The 22,139-nt window shown below is 39.9% G+C and overlaps 1 protein-coding gene across 2 annotated transcripts in view; it reads left to right on the top strand.

The window, feature by feature from the left end:
- Positions 1-219: 219 nt before the first annotated feature.
- EMB (embigin) overlaps positions 220-22,139 on the top strand; it is a 28,332-nt gene continuing 6,412 nt past the window's right edge. The window contains exons 1-8 of one of the 2 annotated variants that reach the window (XM_038402643.2): positions 220-666; positions 5,866-5,955; positions 7,725-7,814; positions 10,294-10,486; positions 12,569-12,657; positions 17,575-17,702; positions 20,554-20,836; positions 21,901-21,934. In XM_038402643.2, the coding sequence (XP_038258571.1) occupies positions 582-666; positions 5,866-5,955; positions 7,725-7,814; positions 10,294-10,486; positions 12,569-12,657; positions 17,575-17,702; positions 20,554-20,836; positions 21,901-21,934 (992 nt within the window). In that variant the 5' untranslated portion in view covers positions 220-581. The remainder of the gene's footprint in view (positions 667-5,865; positions 5,956-7,724; positions 7,815-10,293; positions 10,487-12,568; positions 12,658-17,574; positions 17,703-20,553; positions 20,837-21,900; positions 21,935-22,139) is intronic. The other variant, XM_038402644.2, reaches the window with a different exon arrangement.

The following is a 22,139-nucleotide window of genomic DNA, read 5'->3' as shown; positions in this document are numbered from 1 at the left end:
TGTTTTCCCGGGGATTTCATCGCATGCCATAATCTTAATTTGAAGATTAAGCTTTAATTCCCGGAGACTCCAGGCCAATCCTGGAGGGTTGGCATCCCATGTTAAATACCAACACTAGGCGTAGTGATGCCGGGCCAGGGGAGGGGGATTGTGCTTGGCAAAGACTTGGCGTTGCTGATAGAGCAGCAGGGGAACAGGAAGCGGGGCCTAGCTTGTGGGTATCATGCCCCATCCCTGCCTAGGCAGTAATCCAGAGCTGCGCTGTCTGGAGAGGAGCACAAACCCCTTTGCCCCCCTGATTGACCCCCCCCCCCCATTGTTAGCCATCTGCTCTCCCTCCCCTCCCTTCCGACTCCCTCCCGCCCCCTACCTCTGTCCCATTTTGCTCCCGGAGCAGAGGCGGGTGGCAAGTGAGGGCGGGCGCAGGGCAGCGGCTTCTCTGCTCCGCACTGAGCCTGCTCCTGTCCCTCGCGCGTGCTGAGCATCCGCCAGGCGGGAGGCGCCGCAGCGTGACTCCGGCGCGGCCGCCGGGCGCGGGCGGAGTCTCACTGCAGAGGTTCTGCAGCTGCCCTGCCCGCACCATGCGCGGCTGCGGGGCGGGCTCCGTGCGGCTGCAGCTGCTGCTCTCCCTGGCTGCTCTGTGGCTGTCGGATGCTAACGAACCAGGTAAATATGAGCATCCTCCCTGTTGTTCTCCGCACCGGCCCCCGGCGGCTGCGTCCTTCAGGGGGTGTTGGAGGGCAGCTAGGCGAGCGAAGCCCGCGGGTCTCCGGCAAGTGGCGTCGCCAGCCGCCGCCCGTCTTGCCCGGCTAGCTCCAGGACATCCATCCCCTCTTTGGATCGTACTGGGAGTGGGTGTGGGGGACGTGCTCTCTTGTCTCTGTTAACTGCAGCCCAGCAAAGATCCTCTTCGCCCTGAAGCATCTAAGCGTCTGGCTTAGATAGTGAAATTCTCCCACACGCCCCATGAGAAAATAATCACTTTATATGGGGCACGTCAGATTTGTTTGCTGCAGTGGTTTTTGGTTTGGTTTGGTTCGGTTCCTCCTCAGAAGAAACTAGAGCATTAAGTGGAAGGCGACCGACGCTCCTGCCGCCTTGCACTAGACTTTTTTTTTTTTTTCCCCCCCATCACCCTCCCTTCCTTCTGTGCTTGTGCAGTGGCTGGGGATTTTTCTTGCTCCTTCTTAGAAACTTTAAGAACAGTCTCAGTGTGTACCAATAGAAAGTGCAAAGTAGTTCTTGCACTGTGATCTTTGAGGAGACCTAAGTTGATTGCAAGTTAGAGCATCTTCCATGTCACAGTCTATTTAAGAAAAGGAGTACTTGTGGCATTTTAGAGACTAACACATTTATTAGAGCATGAGCTTTCGTGAGCTACAGCTCACTTCATGTGAGCTGTAGCTCACGAAAGCTCATGCTCGAATAAATTTGTTAGTCTCTAAGGTGCCACAAGTACTCCTTTTCTTTTTGCGAATACAGACTAACAGGGCTGCTACTGTGAAAACAGTCTATTTAGTATCCAGTCTCCTCTTTTTCTCGGGTGTGCGGTTACACATAGGTATATTGGGTACTAAAATCCAGGGGCTAATCTAAGAGTTTAAATTTCCTATCTCACAGATTTATTGTGAAGATTCGTTAGTTAATGGGGGTACAGTACTTTGAAAATGTCAAGTACTGCAAAAGGTCTAAGAATCAGCAGTCTATTGTAGGGTTCTCAAGCGATTAAAAAAGTTAATCGTGATTAATCGCATGATAAAAAAATTAATCTCGTGATTAAAAAGATTAATCACGATTAATTGTGCGATTAATCGCACTGTTAAACAATAGTAGAATACAATTTAAAGATTTTTGGATGTTTTCTACATTTTCAAATATATTAATACAAAGTGTACAGTGCTCACTTTATATTTATTTTTTATTACAAATATTTGCACTGTTTTCAAGCAAATTCAAAGCAAATAGTATTTTCAAGTCACTTAATACAAGTACTGTAGTGCAATCTCTTTATCATGAAAGTTGAACTTACAAATGTAGAATTAGTACAAAAAAACCTGCATTCAAAAATAAAAAAATGTAAAATTTTAGAGCCTGGAAGTCCACTCAGGCCTGCTTCTTGTTCAACCAATCACCCAGACAAACAAGTTTGTTTACATTTGCAGAAGATAATATTGCCCACTTCTTGTTTACAATGTCACCTGAAAGTGAGAACAGCTGTTCGCATGGCACTGTTGTAGCTTACATCGCAAGATATTTATGTGCCATATGCACTAAAGATTCATATGTTCGTTCGTGCCTCAACCACCATTCCAGAGGACATCCGTCCATGCTGATGATGGGTTCTGATCTATAACAATCCAAAGCAGTGCAGACTAATGCATGTTCATTTTCATTATCTGAGTCAGATGCCACCAGCAGAAAGTTGATTTTTTTTTTTTTTGGTGGTGGTGGTTCGGGTTCTGTAGTTTCCGCATTGTAGTGTTGTTCTTTTAAGACATCTGAAAGCATGCTCCACACCTCGTCCCTCTCAAATATTGGAAGGCACTTCAGATTCTTAAACCTTGGGTCGAGTGCTGTAGCTATCTTTAGAAATCCCACATTGGTACCTTCTTTACGTTTTGTGAAATCTGCAGTGAAAGTGTTCTTAAAATGAACAACATGTGCTGGGTCATCATCTGAGTCTGCTATAACAAGTAATATATGGCAGAATGCGGGTAAAACAAAGCAGAGACATTCAATTTGTGATTGAATTATTTGGGAGAGAATTGTATTAACGCATTATTTTTTTAAAAGCATCATCAGCATCGAAGCATGTCCTCTGTAAGGTGGCCGAAGCATGAAGGGGCATGCGACTGTTTAGCATATCTGGGATGTAAATACCTTGCAATCCAGCTACAAAAGTGCAATGCAAATGCCTGTTCTCACTTTCTGGTGACATTGTAAATAAGAAGAGGGTAGCATTATCTCCTGTAAATATAAACAAACTTGTTTGTCTTAGCAATTGGCTGAACAAGAAGTAGGACTGAGTGAACTTGTAGGCGCTGAAGTTTTACATTGTTTTGTTTTTGAGTACAGTTATGTAACAAAAAAATCTGCATTTGTAAGTTGCACTTTCATGACAAAGAAATTGCACTACAGTACTTGTATGAGGTGAATTGAAAAATACTATTTTTTATCATTTTTACAGTGCAAATATTTGTAATAAAAATAATACACACTTTGATTTCAATTACAACACACAGAATACAATATCTATGTAAATGTAGAAAAACATCCAAAATATTTAGTAAATTTCCATTGGTATTCTGTTGTTTAACAGTGCGATTAAAACTGTGATTAATCGTGATTAATTTTTTTGAGTTAATTGCGTGAGTTAACTGCGATTAATCGAGAGCTCTAGTCTAATGCCAAAACTATTATTTAAGTCTTTGTTTTATAAAAGAGGTACTTTCTGAAAGCTACTTTTGGCAACTGTTGAAGATCTATTTATTTATTTGGACATCATGATATTTTAAAATTCAGCACTTAAACAATGGAGCATGGAATAGGATCCAAAGGCTATGATCTGTACCCTGTGGGTAATTGACATGTTTCTCAGCAACTCCAGGGCCTGCCAATCTATTCGGAGGAAAGATCAGCCTGTTCACAAAGGTCTCTTTCTTGAATTAAGTGTGTCAGGGCTGGATAGATAAGTAGTGGAAGGAAAGCTCAGGTCAGTGACTTCTCTGACATAAGGCACTTTCTATCTTATTTTGGAGTGTCCTGTACTACAGCCAAAAAGACATGGCCTATAAATGAACATTGTATTGCTGCTATTTATGGTTTATTAATTTATTAATTAATTATTTATTATATAATCCCATCTACTAATGCATATAGTTGTGGGGGGAACTGATAAAAACTGAGCAGAGGCATGTAAGATGAGAACTGTCTTCACAAACCTCTCCACTCTGATAGGGCTGTTTGAGTAAGTCTGTGCAATATGAAACTCATGTAGTTTCTTGGCGTCTTCTGTCTCGCCCCCATATATTTTTCTTCAGGTTGATATGGCATAGCCTTGTGATAATTTTATTATGAAAACGTGAGAAGATAAAAAGTCCAGAAAAAGTCCCTTTCTACTAAGTCTTCTGTAAGCTTTCAAAACCTACTGTGTCTTTAAGTGCATTGATGTCTATACAGCAGCATGTACATGCTGTCCTTCCATGAGGATTAGAACCCTGCTGCCAGACACAATTCCAGGCAATTCTTGTGTTGATCAGACCGGTCACCTGCAGCAGTTCTGAGCTTCCAAGTGCAATAACAACACTTAACCTCATTTACCTGATAGATTAGGATTTTTTCCATCCCTTCTTTATTAGTTCCTGCAATGTGCAGTGATGCCCTCATGTTCTTAACCCTACTTGCTTCCACCGTGTGCTGCCAGGCTCTTCGTTTGATAGAGGCAGGTGGACCTAACTCAGCCTAAGTTGTAAAAAAAAAAAAAAAGAAAGAAAAAAAAGAGGCAGGCCAAATCCCAAGCTTTGCTAATCAGCCACCTTCCTCAAGTATGGTCTTGACACTCTAGTAAAGAGGTTTGAAACATTTGTAAAACTCTAGGGATATAGCAAATAGGGAAAAAACAAAAACAAAACCCACAGTCTGATGCTTTGTTGGAGAAAGCTGTTTGGCTATGGGACATGTACTGATTATCTGTAAGATACAATTAAATACCTGGTGTCAACCCCATTAATACCCAGGCCCCTAGCTGCATTGTCCCTCAACATCAGTCCTCCAATCTAACTGGTTCATTGATGACCGAGACTGGTTGAAATGTGAAGAAAAAGAACTAACACAGATGGCATCAGATAAGTCTGGTCTGAACTTGATTGTGGCACAAAGAGTTCATATGATTCTGTGATGTAGACACCTATGAGAGAGGTTTGAGATACTTCTCAATCTATATTGGAAAGCAGTGCTGTTGGTAGGAAGAGGAAAATACTTTATGGAACTGGCAAATGTCCTGACTTTGCCTTCTGCTGAAGATAGTACACAGTGTCATGCCATCTGGACACACCCGTGCTCACAGTTACTCAAAGGGCAGCAGCAATCTTTCACATCCTGTTTTTGCTACAGTCCTGGCTGTTTAGCAATGCCTGGTTTTTGTTTCAATCTCATCTACTTATAGACATGAACAAATTTTGTTCTTTCTGTGCTTTTTAGTCATAAATGTAGCTATCATTTGTTTTTGGTTATTGCCCATGTAATAATAATTATTAAATAACTTGAGGTGAGATTATGCCATTTAGAGGAGCCATAATACCCCTTTGGGGAGCTCCCAGGCACGCAGAGATAGCAAGCCTACTGCAAAACTGGCAAATTCTGTCAGCCAGTGTATGGGAGCAGCTGAAGCCATGACCTTACTTCCTCCTCACCTTTCTTCACCACCTTGGGGCATCAGGCAGTCCCAGGGGAAGAGTGGCAGAGCAACCCCTTCCCCATCTTAAGTACACATACTGGAATTTTTCTATCCCTTATTAATTGGTGGGAGGGAGGATCTTTGTGGTTTCCCTGCCTACTGTGTAACAACGAGGGGCCAGTCAGAATCTGGCCCATAGCAATTTTAATGAAGACCTCACACTACTGCTTTACCACTAATATCACACCCTGACAATTGACATGTATGTGATAAAGGAAACTGGCTGAATGGAATTCTTCTGTAAGGTAACTATAGCTGTGCACACTGAGCCAGACAGCTATTTGAAAGAAATTCAGCCCATATTTTTATTTAGGTCATGAAATGAACCAATTCCTAATTCAGTTATATCTGTCCCATCATTTCAACTGAAAGGAAATAAAATAGTTTTAACCCTTTTTTCTCCCCAATAGGTACAGCTATGACAACACGAGATATCAATCAGCAAACTCGAGAGAGCATTTCAGATTATACCGTAAAGGAACATGATTTATCTACCCCTGGTAAAAAACAGAAATCTTAATTGTTATACTACAGTATGCTTAAGATTATAATTCTTTTCCCCCGTTATTCCTTTTCTCGAATGGCCATGACAGTATGATGTCTTATGAACTAAGTACCTCTCATGAATTCCATTCTTCAGAAGGGGAAACTGAGGCCCAGAACATTTGAGTCCAAGGTCATACAACAAGTCATTGTAAGAATCAGAATTTGAACTCATGGGTTGAACCCTGAAATCAGTGGGAGTTTTGCCTTGGCTTCAGTGGAATTAGGATTTTACCCCATATCTCTGACTTCCTGGGCCAGGCATAATCAGTTACACCACAATGCCTCTTAGACAAGTTGCTCAACCTCTGTGTTTTAATTCCCCCATCTTAACACTTTTCCTTAAAAAAAAATTGCACTAATCCTCTTTGTCAATGTTTTGCAAACCTCAATCATTTCAAGTCATTTTTTTCTGAATTTCTGTGATTTTGCAGAGGTTTCACGCAGACCATTCCCCCAGCCTCAATTTCTAATGGCTCTATTGACGGTCATTGACACCTCTCAGGATTGGGCTCCTATTTATTAGTGATCTGCATGCACACATTTGTCGGTCTTGATAATATTGTACAGATACAGTTTGTGGGGTTTTTTAACCAGAAAATGTCTTTTTAGTTGTGCAAAATATATTTGTTGTTCAAATATGCAATTTTTGGTTTAGTTACTTCCCTGCTTTATTCCTGAAATACAGACAACACCTGAGAGCAAACAGCACTATTGAATTTGAAAGAAATAGAATTGTGCTTTACAGTTGTTACTGTTTGCATGACAGTTGCTTATTTCCTCTATTAGTAAGGCTATCTAGAGCTCTGAAAAGGCAGCCACAGAACAACTCATTGTCTCCTATCTAATAGCACAAGAGTTTTAACTTCTTATGTGGAAAATCTGGAATTTTCCCCCACCCCCAGTTTCCATTGCAGTCCTTGCCCTATAAAATTCCTTCTATTCCTGCAGGAAGGAAGTGTCTTTTAAACATGAATGCAATGTTATTTAATAGGATCCACTATGCAGAGCAGGAGATTCTCTTCATGATAGGAGGAATTTTTATGGACCAGGGATGGAATCCTGACTCCATTGAAATCAATGTGAGTTTTGTCATTGATTTTACCCCAGGACTGTATGTCTAGTCATGGTGATTCTTATTTTCACTGTAATCCCAGCTATTCATAGAAGACCCATTTCATCAAGGTGCTTAACTGAATTGCTGAATCAAGTCCTAGCATAGCTAGATATTCCACTTTCCACTTGTCATGGTCATGGCTACAGTGTTGTAGCAAGAGCCAGCGGGCAGAAATTAACATTTTAAAATGGCATAATAATAATGATGATCTCAGGCTACCACTAATTTCATATTCTGACAATTAATACATGGTACACTGCAAAAAAACTGAGTGGAAATTAGTCTTCTATAAGGTCACTGCATTTCTATTAAGATTATTAAAATAAACAGTTACAATATATCAATAACATTCTGCTGAATAATGACATCTGTATGATAGGTTTCAGAGTAGCAGCCGTGTTAGTCTGTATTCGCAAAAAGAAAAGGAGTACTTGTGGCACCTTAGAGACTAACAAATTTATTTGAGCATAAGCTTTCATGAGCTACAGCTCACTTCATCGGATGCCACAAAAGCTTATGCTCAAATAAATTTGTTAGTCTCTAAGGTGCCACAAGTACTCATTTTCTTTTAGCTGTATGATAATCACTTCAGCTTTTCTTTTTTGATAGGTTCACATCTAACCACACAAGATTTTAATCAGCAGACTGAGGAGACTGTATCTAATCTCACATCAGCGGTGTATAGCATATCCATAGATGGTAAATGTGTTTATTCTTCACCCTGTAGCATGTTTAATGTTAGAATTATTTTTTCAGTTATTCTGTAACATCAAATGGCTGTGATAGTACAAAATTATTTGCTTGTACTGCTTTATCTTTATGCCTAAAATGTATTTAAGGTAGGCATTTCTCTTATCCACAGTTTAACTAGTAATACCACAGTAGGCAAAATCTTAAACTACATGCCTTCTAGGAGAGAAAATAATAATAAGCTTGGCCCATTATACATTGTTATTCCATTCTAATAGCCATTTATGCTGCTGAAAATCAGACTTAACATTTTATTAAAAACACAAGTTGGAGCAATAAGTATTGTATCTTCTTTGCTAGGAATGACAAAATGTGTGAACCATAAATCACTTTAAGGAGTGGGAAATACACTGTTCTAGTGAATCCACCTATAGATAAGTTTAGGGCACACTGCACCTTGCAGGAGACACTCAGCATCTCATAGGAGTGGGCACTCTGGGAGGATGAAAGGAGAGCCACAGATGAATCATGTAAGGCCGAAAGGTCCAGTTACCAACTGGAAGCTATAACAAATTAGTAGCAGAAACAAAAACCCCAAGCCATCCCCAACTAGAGCAGATTAAAATAGACAGCAGTTTCTATGTGTCTAATTCTACGAGGTGTTGAGCATCCTCAACTTCCATTGGGTGAAATTCATGCCTGTACATTGGGCCAGTGTAATATTTTGAAGGCTGAACTGGGATGGAAGTGATGCATAGAGCTTGTACTAGACTTCCATGTGAAGCCACTAGAGTTTAATATTTCCCTAACAGTTATCTCTATCTTTTTACATCTCTCAGTACATTTTCCTCTAGCTACTCAGATGCTATGGTGATTGGCACTATAGAAATTCCTACATCTAACACCAGAGAAGTACAATTTCCCATTCATGTGGAGTGTGGCATTTTAAAAATAACAAATCTTGAATAATATTGTTTTAGCCTTCATGATTCATCTGATTGCAAAATTTACACTAATATCCATTTGAAGAATCACCTTTATTCTTGATTATACACAAATCTGGCAGATTTAATGCTCTTACTATATTTTTGCATCTAAGAGATATCACCAGAAATAGATAGTTATTTTTAGTAAATGGATTGTGGTTATGACTCCACTCTCCTACAGAAGAAAACAAAAGACCTAGGCCTTATACTTAAAGTTTAATATTCCTTGATCTGGGGCTTTAACATTCCACCTGTGGAATTTTAAGCTCCCTTGATCTTTAAGCCTCAAATGCCTATGTCAAAAGCATATTAAAAAAAAGTGTTTTGTGGTGAGGCCTTGTGTCCCTTGGAATGATGCTTTTCCGTTTCCTGTGCTGTATTTTACTTGACTCTTAGATTCCAATTTCTCTGATGAGCTAATGGGGCATGCTTTATGGCTTCCTTTCAACCGCTGTTCTTCTCAAAAAGGAGTTGAGTTGTGCAATGCAGTGCAACTCTTATATGCAAGGTATGCTGCAGGGTATGCTCCCAGAGAGCAGAACTCCATCAGACATACAGTCAGGCCAACAGCAGTTAAGGCAGCAGGCCAAGAAGGAAGGTGCAAGGATGGAATGAAATGTCAGCACAGGGCTTGAGGATATGAAGATTTATTTATATCTTTCAGGATCAAAAGGCTTGTTGTTCACATGGTTTTTCAGCCTGTAGAAAATGTCTATTTGCAATCAAAACCTTTTTGGTTCTGCAAATCATTACACCCAAAAGGAACTGGTTAAAAGCCAAAAATGTGTCATTTTCACTGTGGATATGGGAATGTTCTCACATTGCTGCTTGCAATATTGGTAGTTTGCCTTGGGAAGGCAACAACAGCAGCAGCAGATGGATCTAAAGATAGCTTAAACAACACACGATCAGTTCAGGCAATAGTCATATTAGGAGCCTGATTCAGCAGCATTGAATTTGGGAGTTTTGCTGTTGGCTGTCTAAAACTGTAGGCCCAAAAGGACCAGAGTGTGGAATTTTCAAAAGCACCTAAATGTCTTAGGAGTACACATACTATTGACTTTCAGTGGGATGTGTGTGCCTAAGTGACTTAGGCACACACAGCAAAACAGTCACGTGTGACCCCCCAAGACAGTCACACATACTGGACACTTTTGAAAGTGACAACCATAGTCTCTTTTGTAACTTAAAGCTCTGGTTCTATGGTCTTACTTACGCAAAGCACTCTTTTCTACATTAACACTGTCTTAAAGGATAGTTGCTTAAAACTGTGGTTCTGTCCACATTAGGCAGCATATATATGAAAAAATGAGGCCAAATTCTGCTTTCAATTATGCTGGTAAAATCCAGATTAATTCCATTGCTGTCAGTACAGTTATTCTGTATTTTCACCAGTGTAAATGAAACCAGAATTTGGCCCAATAATTGAAAGATATCCCAACTCCCTAAAAGGAAGTAGTATGTTTCCTTCAGATAATTTCATCTGTTTTATTCTTTGATAGGGTTTTCCAGTGCTCCAGAGGAAAAAAATGTCATATTATACAGTCCAGCTAACATTGTACTCTCGTGTAACTTGACTAGCCCATCCACTGATTCAGCAATTGTTGAAGTGGCGTGGAAGAAGGATAATGAAACAGTCAAAAGTAGCAGTGTCACCCTTAATGAAACCAAATATGTCTGGAGTACTCAATATACGTGAGTCTTCTTTACAGTTTGCCTGGCACAACTGAAAGAATTAAATCAAATACATATGTTGTTGGGTAACCATTATCAGCTTGGGCTGTATGTGCTGTAGTATATCTGATGAAAAATGTTTTCCATGTAAAGGTGTGATATCTATAAAACCAGGTATGTTGCAAAAGATATAGACATTGAATGAGGAACAATTCCATGACTCATACACGGGAGTCAAGGATTATGTAAGGGGTTAGGGTTAGCTCTGTCGCTGCTTCCTGGCTTGAGGTAATTCAGTCCCCTCTCCCTTCTGTGTGGTAAACAGAGGACTGCTCCAGGCAGCGGAATCTGAAATGGGAGTAGTAGGAGGAGATGGTGCCTGGCTAGGGAGGAGTTGGTTTTCCCTTCATTCAAGTAACTAGAGCAGCCTCTATACCAGTGTTTTTTAAAGTTTGGGTTGTGACCCAGTACTGGGTCATGGCATGTAAGGCACTGGGTTGCCTTGCTCAGCACCCAGGGACCCTAGTGACTCTGGTCAGCACCACAGATCGGGATGTTAAAAGTCCCCTCAGCGGTGCTGCCTAGCTAACCTGGCCTACCTGTTCCAACCCTGCACTGCGCTTCTAGGCAGGGAGGCCACAGGGCTCTGCACGCTGCCCCTGCCCTGAGCGCTGGCCTGGCCAATGGGAGATGGGAGGGGGCAGTTCCTGCGGGTGAGAACCGCACAGAACTGCTTGCGTGCTTCCGCTTAAGAGCCTGTTGCTGGCTGCTTCTGGGGTGCAGCACAGTCCGCAATGCCAGGTGGGAATCCTGCCTCTGCACCCCGGCTGCGCTGCTGACCAGGAGCTGCTGGAGGTAAGGCCACGCCCCAACCCCACACCCCAATCCCCTGCCTCAGCCGTGAGCCCCGCTAAAACCCAGAGCCCCTTCCTGCACCTCAAACCCCTCATCCCCGGCCCCACCCTAGAGCCCAGATCCCCTCCCGCACCTCAACCCCTTGCCCCAGCCCTGAGCCCACCCCCAAAACCCAGAGCCTCTCATTCCTGACCCCATTCCGGAGCCCTCTCCCCCGTACCCCAACACTCTGCCCCAGTCCTGAGCCCCTCCCACAGCCCAAACCCCTTATCCCCAGCTCCGTTGGGTCATGGGCATCAACAATTTTCTTCAACTGGGTCCCCAGAAAAAAAGTTTGAAAACCACTGCTCTATACTACCTGTTAGCCTCTCTCTTCTAAACCACCTGTATTCACTACCATGGGAAGAAGAGATGGAAAAGCTCTTTGCCTTTCTCTTCCCCCCACTCCATCCGTTGCACTAACTCCTCCTCCATATATTACCTGGTGGATATATTTTGGGGGAAAATATTGAACTGTATTTAAATCTTCTAAAAGGAAGTTTTATCAGGTATTTCAAAAGTTTCCAGAGAAGAACGCTCTAGAGCCACCATTTTTATAACACTACAATTTCTCCATTGTGGTAGAAATTGGGATAAGGAATATCAGGGTTGTGCACATACAGAGCTCCCCATTACTGCACATGTGCATGCACAGTCTACATGTGTGACTTCCATACTGGCTGTGACAGAGCCAAATGGGAGTCCAGCACTTGCTCTACCGGATGACATTCCTTTAAAAATTATTCTGTCTGGTGATCTACTGATGCAAGGTCCATAGGCTTCATGATGATGCATAGACTTTAAGGCTAGAAGGAATTCATATTGTCTGACTTCCTGCATAACACAGGCCATAGATTTCACTCAGTAAACTTGCATGTAACCCAGTCACTTGTGGTTGAATAGAGCATATCATTTAGAAAGACATCCTATCTTGAGAGTGTGTCTATGTGTGAATTTGTGAAATACAGAAAGAGTACAATATATGTGCATATTCACCCATGCGTACATTTTCTAATTTTTATATTTCATAGAGTTTATTTATTCTCTTTCTGTCAGACTGCATGAAACCTGAATCCAACCCTTTTAGCCACTTGTATTTCATGTTCCAGTACTAATATTTTCTAGTTTCCTTTTTTTTCTATAAGTGTCTGGTATCTTAAATGTGAGACAGCAAAGATATAGGCATTAATTATTTTGCTTTTTTTTTAGGTTGAAGATCAGAGATAGAAACCAAATGGGAAATTACACTTGTGTTTTTAAAAGGGACCGAGAAGTTAAAGCCACATTTCATTTACAAGGCAAGTTGTATTAACTTTGGTTGTTTCACTTGAAAATCATATAAACATTAATAGATTATAAGGCAAGAAGGGACCATTGTGATCATCTATTCTGACCTCCGATATAACACATTGAACTCCTATAATCATACTTGGCTAATCATATTAATAATTAACCATTCAAGCTGAAAACCGTTATTATTTCCTTATGGTTAAAACTGTAGCAGTTGTAGCTAAGCCACTTAAGCTAAGAGTATGTCTATACTACCTGCTGGAACGGTGGGCAGCGATCGATCCAGGGGGGTCGATTTATCGCGTCTAGTTTAGACACGATAAATCGACCTCTGAGCGCTCTCCTGTCGACTTCGGTACTTCACCAAGGCGAGAGGCACAGGCGGAGTTGACGGGGGAGCGGCAGCAGTTGACTCACCACAGTGAAGACACCGCGGTGAGTAGGTCTAAGTATGTTGGCTTCAGCTACGTTATTCACGTAGCTGAAGTTACGTAACTTAGATTGATCCCCGCCACCCCAGTGTAGACCAGGCCATAGTGAGAATCTTGAGTAATTATCCATGCTAGCCCTTCCTAAGCTATGAAATGAAGAGTTTTGAACAAAGGCTAACCTTTTATTTAACGATAGATTAAATTATTTCCTTCTTTTAGTTCCTTTCTTTACATGGAAAAGGCTAAAAGAGGGTGTAAGCCAAAATTCTGAAGTGCCCAGCTTGAGGCATCTTAAAGTGGTCTGATTTTCAGAGTGGAGGCTCATTACTCTTAGAAAAATCAGACCTCTTAATGGTGTCTCAATTTAGACATTGAAAAAGTGAGGCAACCAAATCACTAGTCACTTTTGAGAATGTAAACCTCAAAACTTAATTGAGTTTAATAGGAAAATCACTAGTGACTGGTACAGTTGAAACAGATTTGGGATACTTTCAGATTTGGATGAATATTGGCAATTTCAGATTCAAATGAGCATTTGCGAATTTAGAAAGAATATATATATAAATACATATATATTTGCAATCTATTTGAATAGACTATATTAGTGTGTCCATTAAATATGTGCATTTTAGAACCTGTTAGAAATTTAAGGATGTACCCTAAATACTGGCAAGTAAAATTCAGTTGACTGAGAAACAGGTAAAATGAAAGGACTGTAAAATGTAGTGACATTTAATCCAAAAGGCATTCTGCCCCTTGCTAACTTTTGGAGCCATTAAAATGAAAAGAGATGCTCAAATAAGGAAATGTAAAGTGCTCTTGAGGAGCTCCCCTCCCCTCACCACCCAAAACCAATAAGCTAGCAAGCAAACAAACAAGAAAGAGGTTAGCACTCACTGGTTTGTTAAGAAAACCAGTGGAGCCAGTGTGCAGTACTGGGTAGAACTCTGCTTGGAGACATGCTTTAAAATAAAAAAAATGAACCATACAGAACTTGTACTCAGTGGGGACAGAAACCAGCACAGCTCCATGGAAATCAGTGGAACTCTGCTGATTTACATCAGCTGAGGACCTGGCCACATAACTTTGAAAAAGGAAAAAAGAAGAAACTTTATCCCTTACACTGCAGTCTTTCATAGAATCATGACATCTGCTTTCAAACCTCCAACCACTAGAGAGCAAGACTGCTACAGTGCAATTACTTCTGGGTTGATAAAAAAAAGAAAGAAAGAAGTATAATGTTTTATTCAAACCTCTTTCATCATCTGAAATGGCAATATATTTTTTCCTTTTGAGCATCTGAATAAGTTTTAGCTGAGTGCCTATTCTAGTGTGTATTTTAAGTAGGCCAAAGGAACTCTTATTCTTCTGAAAGTATAAAATAGCTACTGTGGAAAGTTAATCAGAGAAGTCACCTCTGTCAAAACACGATGAATAGGCACTGGTTGATTTATCACCATAAGATGGGAGAATTGCTTCAGAATGGTCAAGAGCTGCACTTTTGATGCCATAAAAGCTGCTGATTTGACATGCTTTCAGATTGATGCCTATGTGCGGGAAATGGGGAAAGAGTGAGATCTGAATCTTCCAGCTGCTAATGTGGTGAGAATAATTTCCAAGTCACAAGCAATGACAGATATGCTAGTTCATCTGATTGTTAAACACTGTGGTTTAAAGTCCACACGACTATAATTAACTCCGTGATTACAAACAAGGGATGAATTTAGCACTAACAGCACTTAAGCTTGAATGCTAAAATTCTGTGAAAAAGACCTAGAGTGAAATCCTGGTCCCACTGAAGTCAATGACAAAACTTCCGTTGACTTTACTGGAGCCAGGATTTTACCCATGGTGCCTACAAGAAACAACAGGAATGTAAGAGAAGCTAAGAGAAAGAGATTATAGAGACCATAGGAGCTAACACTCAGAGAGTACTCTAATGTATTCATTAATATTAAATGTCCGCACAACACACATAAATATCTACAATAAGCAAGAAGATATAGGAGCATTAGGATCCTGGGCAAACGTAGGCAGGACTAGTTTCAGGAGCTTGGGATCCAGAAACTGAAGCTAGAGGTCAGAGCCAATATCGGGGTCCAGAGTGAAGCTGAAGGTCAAGCCGGAGTCAGAGTGAGGAGTCAGCCAAGGGTCAGAGCCAGACTCAGGAATCAGGCCAAGGATCAGTACCAGGTATTGGGGTCTGTGTTGGGATTCCAGGGGTCAATCGGGAGTCAGAATCCAAGTCAGAGCCACGGTCACTACTAGGTGTTCAGCAGCAGGGCATCATGACAGCCAGCTCAGGATCCACACTGTAATTTGAACACTTCTTGGTTCACCTCTGCGGATTGTGGGTCACAAGGAGGAGCTAGCTTATATCTGCCACTGGTGTAGCGTAGGGATGTTTGTTACCTAGTCCCCTTCCAAGCCTGAGTTCAAATCCTGCTCTTTCTTAAAAGGAAAGGTTTATTTTTCAGTTGTAACTGTTCATCCTTATTTAAGGCTATATTGTGGCTCCCCAGTTACACAGGGAAGGGAGCAATCTAGGACTTCAAGCAATGCAGCATTCTAACCCTAGTGCAAGTAGAGGTGGGCAAAGTCATTGCCTACTCAGCACCCCTTCTGCCTCCAAGGTGCTGCAAAGGTGGAGCAATTTGGTAACAGTCACTGCATTTCCCTGAGCTGTAATTTTGTGTGTCCTTCAAGAAGACCATGCAAAAGCCTGGGCGAAGACTCCAAACTGTCTTCCCTGCATGAATTATGTGTATGGCTTCCCTGTTGTATAGTGTTAGTCACATAAACTGCCAGTGGCAGCTGTACTTGTAATACCTAGCACCATATTCTGCCATTGCATGCTAAAATCTTTTTTTAATTCAGTAAAAATTCTCTGGAAGAATACAAGCGTTTTCAGATTTTTTTACTCAAATTTGTTTTCTTTATTATTTGTACCAGTTCGTTTGCTCTGATCTTTTTGTTTTGTTTTTGCCCTCTTCCCCCAAATTGCACAGGATTGGCAACAGTTTTTACTGATACTGTCCCTTTTTAGTAAAACAGGCTAATGATTAAAGTTACTCTGATTTTAGAGGCCCTTTTTAAAGATATAATGAGTAAAATATGGAATGATGGTACACGGTGACAGCTGGATTGATGTACATTGCTAACGTGTGTAACAACTAAGCTTCTACTAGTAAGGCTCATCTAGAGTTGGGCAGGTAGTGAGAAATGTTCTTGAATATTCATTTGAATTTTTTATGAATTCTCTTCAGTCATATTTGCACATCTTTCTGCAATCATAGTATGCAAGCAATCACATTTTACTAGAACAAATGCTCCTAGAAAGTGAATTTGAAGACTTGAAGCTTGAATACTCACAGAAAGTGAATATTACATTTATTTATTTAAATTCACAACAGAAAACGTATAGAATTTAAACTCATCCTATTAAGGAAGAGAAAAAAAATATTTAAGGCAAATCTTCAGCTGTTATAAATCATCATAGCTCCATTGAAGGCATGGATCTGTCCTGCTATGTCTTGTGTGATGACCTAGCATCACTAAGCATGTCATTTCATATTCCAAATAGCAAGGCAGAGCCAGTGAAATGTAAGAAATAAAATACATTTGAGAAAATCATGATTGGCTAGTAGAGATTCCAAGAACAGAAAAAAAAGAGGTGACATTCATCAGATAAATGATCTGTCATGGTTTATTTGCTTAGCTCTAATTATATTGAGGGGTGCAGCAATATGTTCAACAGAGGATATGGGCTTCTGGGAAGGCTTTAGGTCATCTAGAATGATGATAAAATTACAGCACAAGTAATTCCAAATTAACATCTTATTCATTGTTTCTTGTGGCCCAATACTGTGTCTTGCAGGATTGGGCTGGCAATTCACTGGCATCTACACCTAGTAGTCAGTGTTTGAAAGTATAACATTTCCATCACCCTTCATTTTTTTCAATCAAGACAAAGTGAAAACTGTTCTGTAGCAATATTTCTCAGCACATAAAACTGACCCAATACTATTATTTTATGTAATTATAGTCTGAAAAGAAGTCTTGCAGTTTTGGAAATTGTATGAATTTTTATGCTTAGCTTATGTATTCGTATAGATTGTAGCAGAATCGGAATTTCTCACAGCTGGATATGGGGGTGAGAAGGTAGAAATACCACAAGTCAGTTAATACTTTAGCTTTTAAAGTTACTTTTTGATAGCTACTGCACTGATGCCAAATCCTGCAACTGCTCTGCAAGCAGAATTCCCATAGATATCAATAAAAATTCTGTATGTGGAACACCAGCCAGAAGTAACCCTTACATAGTTCACACATTAGAAGCCATATGCTATACAATGATTTGCAAATTAACTGGGGATATGAAAAGAGAATGGACTTGCTACTAATATGTTCTTAAAAATTAAAAGCTTTGATGTGATATATATTTCAGTTAAAACCCTCGAGCTAATTTAGTAAATTTTCTCTATTTATTCTTAGTACCTCAGATTGAAGGAAAAGAACATGATGTAGTCAGTTATGTAGGAGATTCTGTTACCCTGGTATGTAAAAGTATCAAATATATTCCCATCAACTGGATCTGGTACACGAGTAATGGAAGTGATCAGGTAAGATTTCCCTTAATTGGTCATGCAAAACAATGAAACAATTGATTGAAAGCACATTGTCATTTTGCAGGGTATAATCAATTCATGGTTTGTAGACCTACAGCAGCTTTCACAAATCCTACCTTATTCTTTAGATAGCGTTGATATAAATTCACCCACATGATAAAACTATAATCTATCAGTATTGGACATCATAGATATCTTTGCTAAGGACCTGCACCGTATGATTACACAATCAAATGGACTCAAATCAGATGGGTGGGCCCAATCGTGAAGTGTTCACTTTATCCACATTCAGTCAAAACTTCTGTTGACTCCTGTGGGAGCTTTTTCTGAATAAGAACCGAGAGACATACTGTCCTCCATAGGGAAAAATATGTATTATTCATTCAACTTACAATTTCCTCCTAATCATCCTGTTGTGGTACCTAGTTAGCCATCTCTCTTAATCCTCAGGAGTCCGGAGGGCAGGCTTTTGTATGGAGTGCAATGACTTCACAATATTCCCAGGGTCTCCACAATATACCCTGGGTTACCTTTTCGTTCACGCAACATGGCTTCTCTTCAGAACCCATCTAGAGATGGTCTCCCACCTTGTTGCTGTCTAAAATAATCTCTCAGATTTTTTGCAACACAGAGGGGAAGGAAGCACAAGGTAATGCCAAGAGCATAATCATTATCTTATACTGCTATATCACCACTGGTGTGAGGAATGATGTCTTGGAAGATATCTGTGATGATCTGCCTGAGCTATCCACAACTGTGGAGCTGAAGCCCTATGGGAAGATCACTGCTTCCACATTTCCACACCATCCATCCTTCCCCTGCAGCATCTGTCTTCTAGGAGAATTATGGTGGAGCCCAGGGACCTGAATAAGGACTACTACAGTACATTTAGGGCAGATATTTAATTTTTCAGTAGCTTGGAAAACTCTATATAGGAAAGACAGGAGGCTTTGGTTTCCTAACAAAGCTTAACTAAAATGCAGTATCAAGTTATCTTGATTTTTATCCATTCGGGATGACTAAGACAAAAGAAGGTAAATGTTCTGCCCAGCTGTATACAGTAATTTAGAAGTACAGCCTTGTTTAGAACCCAAATCCTTATGACTCCTTGCTCTGATTTCTAGAGCAACACAGCCACATTAACCCTTACAGCTATAATGTTCCTTAGTCATTTATACCAGGTCTCTGATTACATTTTTCATTTTTGCCAACTTTTCGCTTCGATGAATGATCAGCTTTTAACCTGGGGATGTTATTTAAGTGGCCATCACACTCTCCCAATTCCCATTATTTACAAATACTTGAATTCACATGTTTACACCAGCGTAGCTCCACTGACTTCAGTGGAGATAAGCCAATTTATATCAGCTGAAGATCTGGCCCAAAGTTTCAACATCAAAGAAACTGTGCCAGTGAGTGGGAAAAATGCAAAGGACAGCAACAAATGAAGTTGAAGTAATAGAAACAAAACAAAAATGTTGATCACATTTGGAAAATAATGTATGTTCTGAGACCAAGTCCTGAAGGTGCTGAGCACTTCCAACTCTTACTTTAGTCGATAGACCTGATCGTACATCAGTGAAGTCAAAAGCAAATTGCCTATAGAGTCCGGCAAGTGCCAGAAGATCAGGCTCAAGGGATGCGGCAAGTACTCAACGCTTCCCAGGTTCATCCCTGAATATGTGTAGTTTATCTGCAGCTGTACGACCTCAAGCAGTATTATTGTCAGATCATATAAACCAAGCAGGGTTGGGCCAGGTTAATAATCTTCAGAGAAAAAACAAATGCTGGTAGAATCAATGTTGGTAATTCACTAGGCTGAATTCTACCTTCAGAGTCATAAATGAACTAACTGCTCAGTGAGGTGTTGTGGGGATGCACAAAAGAGGCATTTTAGCCAGGCAGATTGATGATCCAATAAGAATTTAATCAGGAATGAGCACTGGGTCTGCCAAAAGTGCCATGGTATTTTTAAGTGATCAAGAACAAGGTGTTACATCTCATCCAGAAGCGAGCACCTCTAGCAGAACATTGAGCAATTAATTCACTGATGACTCTGAAGGTACAATTCAGCCTTGTCTACACTAGGAATTTACATTGGTATAGATAGCTATGTCTACACCTCTGGGAGATGTAGCTATAATGACTTAGCCCCCAGTATAGACAGTGCTAGGTCGACAGAAGAATTCTTCCGTCGACCTAGATATTGCCTCTCAGAGTGTGGATTACCTACGCCAATATGAAAATCCCTCCCATCAGTGTGAATAGTGTCTGTACTGAAGAGCAGTACCAGCGCATCTGTGCCGCTGTAGCATTTCAAGTGTAGACAAGCCCTGATTCTTGTAGCACTTTTGTTTTCCTTGGAGTTGCCTAGCTAAAATTTGAACTAAATAAGGTATTCTTTCTTCACCTGTGCTGTTATATATTGAACTGAACAGTTGTGTACTGTGACTGTGTGGACATAGCTTGTAATTAGTCTATAAAGCAGGGATGTCAAACTTATCTTGGAAGAAAGGGAAGAATTCTGTGTTTTATTATGATCTGTGAGCTGGGATATAAATTCAGGCCTATACGTGCCACACAGTGCCAAGTGAAATGCCTACTGGTATGACTTAATGGTTTGCACAGATATCTAGAGGAGCATATGGTCTTTGTGCAGTAACTAAATATTCACGGACTATTATTTAGTGCCTTTTCTTGAATTGATCATATGCAACACCATTTAACGTTATAACTAATGTTACCTGTTGTAAATACAGGGATTTTCCACTTTCAAGTATAAAGAATTTTATTAAACGTTTTTGACATTGCAATCAGATAATTTTCAAATGTCTTTTTATATTAGGTTGCTATTAATGATTCTTTGATGCCAGATAAGTATATAGTCGATGAAAAATATGCCAACATAACAAAACTCAAGATTCTGAAGATCTCAGAGAAAGATGATAGCTCATACTGGTGCCAAGCTGTATTTAAACTAGGAGAGAGCAAAGGAAAAGTATCCCTTAAAGTTCTCACCTATATGACACCACTCAAACCATTTCTTGCAATAGCTGCTGAAGTTATTATTTTAGTAGCTATTATTTTCCTGTATGAGATGTACTCCAAAAAGAAACAGAAGCATGCAGGTATGATCTCTTTGTTTGTTTTTTTAAATAACACTTATTGCACTTTGTAATACTATAATCTGTTAGATACAGTGGCATACTCTACACACCGTTTCAATTTAAATTATAGTCAAGGACAAAATGTAGCTCCTAATTCTGCATGATAGTTGTCTATATATTTTTCTCTAAACGAAAATATCTTCTTTTGAGTATTAATCATTATTTCAGTCTTAATTTCCTAATATTTAGGGTCAAATTCATGTCCTAAATGCTTTTAGTAGGGACACAGGTGCCTATGTAGGGTCTAATCCAACCTTACTCACACAAGTAAAATTAGCAGATTTCAACAATTGATTTTAAATGCTCCCAGAACAGTGGGTGCACAAACTCTCACAGGCACTGATGGAGATTATTCATGTCAAGAATATCATAGTGGAGAGGGGGAAGGTAGCAATGTATTAAAACAAAATGCATTGATCACAGCCCCTGAGCCCAAATATCTTTTTCAGATATCCATTCGGTGATATGAGCTGGGACAGACCTGCAGAATGTGATCTCAGTGGATTTTGGAAGAGGATGCTGAAGTTGCATTCCATAGTTTAGTGGTGGCTTTTCAGGCATTTGCCAGGGCATAACCTGAGGGCTGAATTTATCCCAAGGGTCTGAAATGTTAAAATCACGTATATGTGACTCAAACTGCCATGTGTTCAGGACAATTGATGGGATGTAACTTAAATGTCACTTCTGTACAGAGAAAAAGCTCAATGCTCAGTTTTATAAACTGTTGGAGATTCCCCAAACTTTCCTAAAAAGAGAAGTTTGAAGGAAATTCAACAGTTTAATCTTAGGCAGGATACAGAAAGGTATTTTGAACAAAAGGGAGCATAGTAAAATTGTACTTCAGCTGTGTATCCTGTATACAGACTAGTATAGTATAGAATTTCTTGTTTACTGTTTTACTGATTCTTTTATATGTTAGACAATTAATTTATTATAAAAATGAAGTGAAATAGTTTTCAGTGTCAAATAACTTCTTAACAGTAAACACATAATATAATAACCATACAGTTTTCTTTGTCCCACAGAAGATGAAAAAGAATTTGAACAAATTGAGCAACTGTAAGTAGTGACTAATATTTTTACAATACTTAGACTGTACTAACATTTAATGGAATATTAAATAACTTTGAAACTAGGTAACTTCGAGTCAAGAACTATATATTGCTCTTAACATATGACATTGTAAGGTATAAGTATGAATGCCAAAGTATTGTTTTAATTTCATTCCCTAACACATCCCTAGCTCCCAGTTCTCTGTAAGTCC

The sequence above is a fragment of the Dermochelys coriacea genome, chromosome 5 (genome assembly GCF_009764565.3).
Source record: "Dermochelys coriacea isolate rDerCor1 chromosome 5, rDerCor1.pri.v4, whole genome shotgun sequence".
In the NCBI taxonomy this organism is placed as follows: Eukaryota; Metazoa; Chordata; order Testudines; family Dermochelyidae; genus Dermochelys; species Dermochelys coriacea.
The sequence above is the reverse complement of the archived record's forward strand: the minus strand, read 5'-3'. Positions and strand labels throughout refer to the sequence as shown.